Here is a 10,960-nt window from a genome sequence, read left to right as displayed (position 1 = left end):
TTTTGATGATATATATGTAAATTGAATGAGTTTTAGTTCAAATGAGTATAAGATTTTATAATAATTTGAAGATAATAATTATAATACAAGGATTATAACATAACCATTGGATGGATAACAACCTCATCTCAACCATCAGATTTCATTTTTCAAATCTTATCACAGTTACATAATATTCAAAATCAGAAGATAAGGATTCTCTTTTATTATATCATAACCATTGGATGGATTACACCCTTATCTCAACCATTGGATTTACTTTTTTAAATCTTATCACACTTACACAATATTCAAAATCAGAAGAATCCACAATATTCAAAATCGGAAGATAAGGATTCTCTCTGATTATATCTTAACCATTGGATGGATTACACCCTCTTCTCAACCATCGAATTTACTTTTTTAAATCTTATCACACTTACACAATATTCAAAATGAGAAGATAAGGATTCTCTTTGATTATATCATAACCATTGGATGGATTACACCCTCATCTCAACCATCAGATTTACTTTTTCAAATCTTATCACACTTACACAATATTCAAAATCAGAAGATAAGAATTCTCTCTGATTATTTCATAACCGTTGGATGGATTACACCTTCATCTCAACCATTAGATTTACTTTTTCAAATCTTATCACACTTACACAATATTCAAAATCAGAAGATAAGGATTCTCTCTAATTATATCATAACCATTGGATGGATTACACACTCATCTCAACCATCAGATTTACTTTTTCCAATCTTATCACACTTATACAATATCAAAACCATTGGATGGATTTTATCTCTATCTTAACCATTGAATATATTTTTTCCTTCTATAAATATCCTAGAAACTCACTCAAACATATCTCATCAACCATTTGTGTTAGAAAAATGGCTAGAAAACATAGAAGTACTTCATACACACATGAAGAAGATTTGCACCTATATCATGTCTATCTCGATATTTCCCAAAACCCTATTGTAGGCATAAATCAGTCTCAAGAATTTTTTTGGTTGCAAGTTGAACATGATTACAATAACTCTAAAACCGAGTTCGTCACTCAAGATCAACCCAATAAAATCTTTGCAATGTTGAATGCAGCTTATTCTAGCTGCAGTTGGCAAACTGAGGGGATGCGTTCGACAAATTGAATATCAAATCCCAACAGATATTGTAAGTATATATTAGATGTTTCTTGTTTTTATCTTCTATTTATTAAATGTATAACATTAATTTTTCTTCTATATTATAACTAGCTCAAGCTAAGGTGTTATTAGCATTAGATAAGAATTACAAAAAGGGTTTAAATTCGATCATGCTTGGTCTATCCTTAAAGATATTGAAAAATTTAGAGATGATCATAACAATGCGACACCATATGTTCAAAGACAAAGTAGTCACTTTGTGTCATCACAATCAGAATCTCCCACTACATAGTCTCCAACATCAGCATCTCCTAGACTATCATCATTTTCTCTTAATGAAAATGATGAGAATGTTGGTGGTTGTTCTACTCAACGACCGATTGGAGTAAAGAAAGCAAAAGGAAAAAGGAAAAATGAAGAGCAAACTTCAATTATTGTTGACACTAAAAAGGAAGAACAATGAAAAGCTATTGAAATTCTCAAAAAAGGCAGTGCAGATAAGCAACAAAATTATCAAATTCAAATGCTACAAGCCCAAAAATAAAAAAAATAAAAATTGGATATGGCTCCACATCTAGCAGAAAATAAAATTTTAGGTAAATATTTAAATTTGACTAGCGATCTAATCCTACGTGAGCATTTTAAAAATGAACAAATCAAGATTTTGCAGAGAAGATCTAAACAAGGCCAAGCATCTCAACATCTTTCTAATAATTTATGTTGGAGGATCTATCTTCCATATTATTAAGTGATGATCATAATTTATGTTGGTAGTAGAACTATTTTGTTGTTATTGTTTTTTTATATATATAAAAAAAAATATTGTTGTTGTTATTGTTTAATTATGTTTAATTTCATTTTGTACTTTAAATTTTGTAATTTTAAATTTGATAAGTTATTGGTTTTTAATTTTTGTTATTTATTCATGTTATATATATTTTTATTTATTTAATTTATTAGTATAATATAAATCTTAAACTAAAATATAAAACATAAATATAATTATAAAAATAAATAATTAAAACAAATAATATATAAAAGGATATAAATGTAATTAAATATAATTATTAAGGGTTTTTTGGGTATATATTTTTTCCCTTTAAAGGAATAGTGTTGCCTTCAATAATGAAGGAGCACAGTGTATATCTTGATAATGAAGACAGAGGCATGGATCGGTTGGAGTGGGTATTTTTTGTGGTTTTTTGTCTTTAAAATAAAGAAAAGGTTATTTGAAGTCAAAGGTTGGAGATGACCTTATGGGTAGTTCCCCGCTTCGCCTTACATTGGTCAAAAAAATGGGGCCATCGTTTTCTAATCTCCACGTGATCATCAATCACCACATGCATTTTCTCTATTTATTGGATTATTGGATTTTCATATTGATTAATCCCTTTTTCTGCCCATTTAATTTCTAGAAGGGTTGGAATCATATTCGGACGTGATGGGTTTCTTGATTACAACCCTTATCTTTGTTGTGGTGGGCTAAATTGCATCTCTTTTTGTCAGAATCTGATGCAGCAGTGGTCCTTCCACCAATTTATATGTTTTCCATCCTTATTTGATGTTCTTCTCCATGATGCGTAGATTGTTATCCCTTTCCATTCAATTACCAAGTAGTTTTCATCTTTCTCATTATAGAGCAAGGTTTATATTGTTAATGGGTCTTATTTTTCATTTCTTGATCTTACATTAGTTTGGGGAATGACTAGGTAAATCTAATTTAGGGTTAAATTTAATATGATTTGTCAATGCTTTCTTTTCTAATCTGAGCTTCTGATTTCTTATGATGCATCACATAAGGAACTTGAAAAAAGAGAAGAAGAAAGTATTATTTTCTTTAGTTGGTTCTAGGATTTTCTTAGAAATTTAGGGCTATGGAATAACGATTGGTTGGGGTGAAGAAGTGTGGGGTTTGGCGATTCTTTCTCGTCGACTTTTTTGTATGTTTGTTTCTTTGAGAAGTTCTATGATGGTGATGGATTCAAAATTACAGCAAAGTCAGGGATAGAACAATGTGCAGAGTCTTTCACCCCTTTAAAAGTGCTTATGTTTTGTATTTTGTTGTTTTGTTAATTTTGTTGTGTTGTATCATGTTCTGTTAGTTTTGTTGTGTAAGTCAATCACAATTTAGCATCTTTTGAAGCAGTCACCTAAAGGAATTGCAATTACAGATAAGCTTTCTTTTCATCTGTTTCAGTTAATTTTTAATTATTTTCATTTAGTTGTTGATTTATGGAGTGTTATAATGTTTTCTGTAGGAAGTTTTTCTATCATTCTGGCAGAAGTAGTAGTAGTGATGGTGGCTTTGGATTGATGTTTTCTGCTTGGGTTACCTTTACACTTCATAGAGACTGGCTATTTAGCTTTAGTCTCTCCTTACCCTAAGAGATCCTTGTATGCTAATTAGTTAGGATCTTTGTTAGAGGATATAGCAAGTCTATTATCCAATTTTCATAAGGCATCCCTAATTCATGTCCGTCATTCGACTAATAAGGCTGCTCATGAATTAGTTGTGCATGCACTCAGAGTGGATAGTCAACTTGCATGGTTTGATTATTTTCCATCCTTCTTATTTGATGTATTGCACTCTAATTATTTTTGTAAATTAAATTTTTGACAAAATATTTTTTGATTTATTTCTTGTAATCTCGACATTCAATTGAAGATTATTTCATTTTTATTATGTTCACATTTATGTTATGATTATATAAAAAGTTGATTATATCAATCTATTCTATTTATAGAAGGTTTGACAATGTACTTAGCTTTTAACATATGAATCAAATAATAAATGTTGATTTATTTTATATTTGGCTGATTTCATTTGACAACTTGATTCTTATGACCAGATTTCAACAGATAGGATCGGATTGATCCTCATTAAAATCGAAGATAGGATCTTGCAATGTCAGCTCAGATACAGACTGATCTATAGCTACAGACAGTCTGTCTGTTTCCTCAGATCTCGGATGATTCAATATAATTGATTGATTATTTAAGGAAACATTTCCTAGTGAGTTGTTTGCATTCAGACCTAGTAATAAAGGCTATCTTATGTGAGTATATTTGTGTATAAATACTTACCATAGCAGTCTTGTCTAGGTTAACTCTTTGGTCTATTCTTTTACATCTTTAGAAAAAGAGTGTTTATTTTGTAGAGGTTAGTGGTTCAACAATACCTCTGTTATTTTGTGTCTTTGTATGTGTTTTGTGTATTGAGACAATTCAACAAAGAGAAGAACAAAGAGAAAACCTTCGGGAGAAGGTTCATCCTAGTCTTGCCTCAGGAGGAAGCAAGCACTCTTCAAGCAAATCGAAGGGAGTTTGAGTTCTTGAAGTTTCAGCAAGGTTCATTCATCAAGTGGAAAATACATCAAGCTTGCGGCATAAAATTAGAGGGAGTCTAATCTTTGCTTAAGTCAAATACTTTGTATTTTTTAGAAACTTTATGAATGGATCTTATCTCTGGGTGTGGTCCCGTGGACTAGTAATATCCGAAAGGATATTGCCACCACGTAAAAAAAACTCTGTTTGTTTTTTATTTCTCTGTTTTATCCTTCTGTTGTGTATTTCGGTAGTTACAGAATCTCTGTCTGTAGTTATCTCTGTCTGTAGCTACAGAATATCTGTTCCAGTACCAACATTTTATTCCGCATTTAATTAATTAATTTAATTTAATATAAAGTTGGTAATATTAAAATATGGAATTTCATTTGGTATAAGAGCGTTTCACTAAACTCTAAGTGAGATCTTGTGGTTATTTTTCCTTTTAATTTATTTTGTGTAAGATGTCTTTCTTTGCAGAAGGAAGTTCCATAACTAGACCTCCTCTATTGAATGATACTAACTATCCTTATTGGAAAGTCAGAATGAGGGTGTTTATCAAGTCACAAGATTAAAGGGCTTGGAGATCTATACTATCTGGATGGACTCCACCAACTGATGAAGACAAAGAAGGTAATACTAAGGTAAAGTCTGAACTTGAGTGGTCTACTGAAGATGAAAAATTATCTGGTTAAATAATAAGGCTTTGCATGCGATCTTTAATGGAGTTGGTGAAGGATTTATAAAATTGATTTCTTCTTGTCAGTCTGCAAAAGAGGCATGGAAAATCCTTCAAACTCAATTTGAAGGGACTGCTGATGTCAAAAGATCACGTTTTACCATGCTACAAACTAAATTTGATGAATTGAGAATGTTAGAATCTGAAACTTTATCTTAGTTTTATGAAAAATTGTGTGACATTGCAAACGAGTTTTTTGCTTTGGGTGAGAAACTTGATGAATCTGTTTTAGTTCGAAAAATAGTCCGTGTGCTTCCAAATTAATTTGACACAAAGCTTCTGGCAATGGAAGAAGCAAAGGATTTTGGCAAAATGAAGGTTGAATAACTAATGGGCTCTTTGAGAACGTTTGAACTAAACCAACAGATCAAGCAAAAAGATAAGCTGAAATCCTAAGGTGAGAAAAATAAAGGTATTGCTTTTAAAACTTCTAAAAAAAATTCTAATAATGAAGAGGGTGAAGAAATGGCCTTGTTGACAAGGAATTTCCAAAAATTCATGAAAAATGTTAGCAACAAAAAGAATCTATCAAAATTCCCTAAAGGTAACACAACTTCTAAATTTTTTGGTTCTACTAACAAAAAGGGTATCCAATGCAAAGAGTGTGAAGGTTTTTGTCATATTCAATCAAAATGTGCCAATACGTTGAAAAAGAACAAAAAAGGGCTAAATGTCACTTGGAGTGATGATGAGATCGAAAGTAGTGAAGAAGATGAGGGAAATGTTGCTTTAACCTCTGTTTTGTCTAGTGTTTTTCAGGAAAAACTTGTGTGTTTGAACAACACTATCACTAAAAGCACTATAGATGGTGTAGTCTCAGATTCTGATGAGTTAGAAATCAATGATGATTCATTGGCTGAATCTTACAAGGTAATGTATGGTAAGTGGGTACAAGTTTATGCTGAAAATCGTTCATTGACAAAAATTAATAAAAATTTGTCTCATTGCATTAAAGAACTTGAGATGAAAAACAAAAGTTGTGAATCTGAATTCTGTTAAAAAAGGACTGAAATTAACTTTGTAAAAAATAACTTGAAAATCTGAAAAAGGAATGTTAATATGTTAAATCCAAGTTCGTCTATTTTTGAAGAAATTCATAACACAGGGCAAAGAAGTCATGCTGGGTTTGGATTTGTTGAATGTCAAAATAAAATAGACACAAAAATTGTTAAATCTGAGAAAATACATCCTGAATGTTCTGATATAACATTACAGGTGTCTGATACTGCAAGTAGGTCTTCTGCACCTACAAAGGAGAAACGATCAGGTAAGAATGACAAATATCGTGAACAATCTAGAAAATTTGTTCCCATTTGTCATTTTTGTGGTGTAAGAGGTCACATTCAACCTAAATGCTTTATTTTTCACAAAATATTCAGGTCCAATTATTTTGGAAAAACCAATAAAAAGCAAAATAAAAATTTTTCACCAAAACAAATATGGATAAAGAAAGAAAAATGTCTTGTTAGTTTTTCTTGCTTTAAAACTGCTGCTTCTCAAATGTGGTATTTTGACAGTGGTTGTTCTAGACACATGACAGGTAACAAAGACTTTCTTGTCAATATTCGACCTATGCAATGTGGTGGAGTGACTTTTGGAAATGGTTTAGCTGGAAATGTTATTGGGATGGGAATCCTGAATTTTGAAGGCTTACCAAAGCTAAAAAATGTGATGTTAGTTGAAGGACTAAAAGCTAATTTACTTAGCGTTAGTCAAATCTGTAATCAAGGATGTACTGTCAATTTTGATAGTGATCATTGTTCTATTCTCAACAGTGATAAACAATGTATTTTACAAGGTTTTAGATCTACTAATAATTGTTACACTCTCACTCCTGTTCTTACATGTCATTCAGCCATAGATAACACCACTGATCTATGGCATGAAAAACTTGGGCAAGTAAACTATAAAAATTTGAAAAAGTTGTCAAATGCAGGGATTGTTCAAGGGTTGCCTAAATTAGGTAAAGAATCAGTGAGTAAATGTGAATCTTGCTAGCTTGGTAAGCAATTGAAAGTTACCCACAAATGCATTTCTGATGTTAATACCACCAAGGTTCCTTAAATTACTCCTCATGGATCTGATGGGTCCAATTCAGGTTGAAAGTTTGAATGGTAAGAGATATATTTTTGTCTGTGTTGATGATTTCTCTCGTTTCACATAGATTGATTTTTTAAGAGAAAAATCTGATACTTCTGATACCTTTAAATCTCTTTGTTTGAAACTAAAAGTTGAAAAAGACTGCAATATTGGAAAAATAGTTCGAATTAGGAGTGATCATGCGAAAGAATTTGAAAATGTTGTTTATGATGAGTTTTGTAAGTCTACGGGTATTTCTCATGAATTTTCTGCTCCTAAAACTCCTCAGCAAAATGGAGTTGTGGAAAGAAAGAATCACACCTTGCAGGAGATGGCCATGGTGATGTTAAATAGCAAAAAGCTTTCCAAGAGATTATGGGCTGAAGCAATCAACACAGCTTGTTATATCATAAACAGAGTGTTTCTTCGTGCAGGTACTCTTAAGACAACTTATGAAATCTGGAAAGGTAAGAAACCCAAAGTAAGTCATTTTCATGTGTTTGGTTATGCTTGCTATATTCTAAGAGATCGTAAAAACACTGGAAAGTTTTATGCTAAGAGTGATGTTGGTGTTTTTATTGGATATTCTGTTAACAATAGGGCATATCGTGTGTATAACATGAGAACCCAAACTGTAATGGAGTCTGCTAATGTTTTTGTTGATGATTTCAAGGATTTCACTGAGTTTTCTACAGAAGTCAACATAGAAGACTTGCTGGAAAAATCTCCTGCACTGACAGGATTTGATTGAGCTATCAGAATCTGCATCTGATGCAACAACTTCGGATTTTGTAGCTACAAGTGATGATTTTTCAGATTCTACATCAAAGAGTGAAACAAATCAAACACCAAACATCATCACAAATCCAGTTCAGAAATAACCATCTTCCAGAATAAAAAAGAATCACCCTACTGACCTCATTCTTGGAAATATAGAAGAAAGCATGGTTACTCGAAGAAGGTATGCAAATTTGGTTCAATTTTCCTATTTTACTTCATCTTTTGAAACTAAAAATGTGAAGGAAGCTTTGACAGATGAATCATGGATTCATGCAAGAGGAGTTGGATCAGTTTTCTCACAATGAAGTTTGGACTCTTGTTCCTAGACCGAGCCATGCAAATGTCATTGGAACAAAATGGATATTCAAAAACAAGAGTGATGAATTTGGCACCATTGTCAGGAACAAAGCAAGATTGGTGGCTCAAGGATACACACAAGTTGAACGAATTGATTTTGATGAAACATTTGCACCAGTGGAAAGACTTGAATCCATAAATTTACTTCTATCTATTGCTTGTGTTATTTGATTTAAATTGCACCAAATGGATGTTAAGTCAGCTTTTTTAAATGGCATTTTGAATGAAGAACCTTTTGTTGAGCAACCTAAAGGGTTTGAGGACCCTCATTTACCTAACCATAATTACAAATTAGACAAAGCATTATATGGTTTAAATCAAGCTCCACAAGCTTGGTATGAGCTTTTAACTAAATTTCTAATTTCACATGCTTGTCGAAGAGGTAGTGTAAACAAGACACTGTTTATCAAAAACATGAATTCTGATGTTATTGTTGCTCAAATTTATGTTAATGATATATTCTTTGGTTCTACATCTAACTCTGAAGTGCATGTTTTTGTTCAGCAAATGCAAGATGAATTTGAAATGAGTATGGTAGGTGAACTCACCTATTTTTTGGGTCTTCAGGTTAAGCAATCTACGGATGGTACTTTTATTTCACAAAGTAAATATGCAAAAAACTTGGTGAAAAAATTTGGTCTTGAAAATGCCAAACATACCAATACTCCAATGAGTACAACAGTAAAATGATCCAAAGATGAACATGGAGTAAAGGTAGATCCAACACTATACAAAAGTATGATTGGTAGTTTGCTTTATCTTACTGCTAGTCGTCTTGATATTTGTTTTAGTGTTGGTCTGTGTGCTCGTTATCAAGGAAATCCCATGGAGTCTCATATTACTGCTAGGAAAAGAATCATTCGCTATGTAAATAGCACTCTTGATTTTGGGATTTGGTATGCCAAGGATACCAATTCTAACTTGATTTGTTTTAGTGATGCTGACTGGGTAGGTAATGCTGATGATAGAAAAAACACTAGTGGAGGATGTTTCTATCTGGGAAACAATCTTGTTTCATGGTACAGCAAAAAACAAAACTCAATTTCTCTGTCAACTACAGAAGCTGAGTACATTGCTGTGGATAGTTGTTATACTCAACTGTTATGGATGAAACAAATGATGGTAGACTATGGATTTGATTTGAAAACTCCAACCATTCACTACTACAAAAAAAAAAAAAAAAAAACCAATTGTGTCAGTCAAATGTTGACCAAAAATTAGCATTTGTGACAGTTGGGCACTACCACAAATGAGGGGGAAATTGCGTCATAACGTACAGTGACAGTGTTTAATGGGGTTTTTTGCGTCAGTGGCCCACTGATGCAAACGGGTCGTTAACAATGTCAGTGGCCCACTGACGGTAACGGCCTGTTTGCATCAGTGGGGCACTGACGCAAACGGCAAATTAAAACGCACATTTGGAGGAAGGCCAAGCTTCGATCCTTCAACACCTCAGTTCAATTCAGAAGTTTCTTGCTGTATGATTAATATTTCTGTCTCGTTGAACCTTGTGTTTTTTTAGTCTTTTCTTTTGTTTTTGTTTTTCTTTGGCCTATTGATAGACAAAAAGGGGGAGTAGTGTTTATATTTTTGTTGTTAGTTCCAACTCTAGACCCTATTTTCAGGGGGAGTTGTTGTGTTAAACTTTTTCTTAACATATTTATTTGTTTTATGTGTTAGTAACTCTTATGTGCAGGGGGAGTATTGTATACTCTCATTGTTTCTAACATTTCTTCTTTGCAGATTCTTCTTGGGTATTTACTTCCAAAATATTTTGTCAATCAAAGTGCCAAAGGGGGAGATTGTAAATTCCCTTTTTGGCAAATTATATTTGATAAAAAAAAATTTGATTTATTTCTTGTAATCTCGGCATTCAATAAAAGATTATTTCATTTTTATCCTGTTCATAGTTATGTTATGATTATATAAAAAGCTAATTATATCAATCTATTCTATTTATAGAAGGTTTGTGTAACACCCTATTTCTCATAGATTACCGAGAACACAGTGTTGGATCATAACTCATAAATATTGCTCCTTTATTGAATAAAAACTTGAAAATAAATACATGGATCCATGGTTTTAAAAAAAAAAAATTGTCTTTAACACAAAAATGAGCAACATTTAAGTAAAACTTTAAAATAATATGCTTTTATAAAAATATGCCCGCTTGATCTTCCTCGACTATATGGTCCCCACGAGTACATCACGAACCTCTTAGGCCCCACTCGCCACCAGCCTTTCTATCCTTAATTTCCTGAAATAACAACATCATAAGGAGTGAGCTTCTAAACCCAATAAGGAAAATACAAACAAAAGTTAGTCGTATAATCAAACATAACATAAATTCACAAGAATCATACAAACACAAACCTCTAGGTCATATCATAGCTTAAGTCATAATTCTATATCATAATCTAAGTCATAAATCATAAATCATACTCTAGGTCATAAGCCATAGATGTTATGAAAATATGTATTTGCCTCAATAGAAATGGTAAGATAATACAACTCTATGCAATAATATTACAAATAAATATA

General features: G+C 32.1%; 1 protein-coding gene across 1 annotated transcript; it reads left to right on the top strand.

Annotated features, from left to right (window-relative positions):
- The first annotated feature begins 8,317 nt into the window (after window positions 1-8,317).
- Window positions 8,318-10,340, top strand: LOC133805680 (secreted RxLR effector protein 161-like). The gene is made up of 5 exons (XM_062243845.1): window positions 8,318-8,479; window positions 8,924-9,005; window positions 9,117-9,541; window positions 10,163-10,223; window positions 10,330-10,340. Exons 1-5 carry the CDS (start codon window positions 8,318-8,320, stop codon window positions 10,338-10,340), a joined length of 741 nt encoding a protein of 246 aa, XP_062099829.1.
- Window positions 10,341-10,960: the final 620 nt, after the last annotated feature.

The sequence above is a fragment of the Humulus lupulus genome, chromosome X, assembly GCF_963169125.1.
Source record: "Humulus lupulus chromosome X, drHumLupu1.1, whole genome shotgun sequence".
In the NCBI taxonomy this organism is placed as follows: Eukaryota; Viridiplantae; Streptophyta; class Magnoliopsida; order Rosales; family Cannabaceae; genus Humulus; species Humulus lupulus.
Note: the sequence above shows the minus strand (reverse complement) of the source record. Positions and strands in the feature narration are given on the sequence as shown.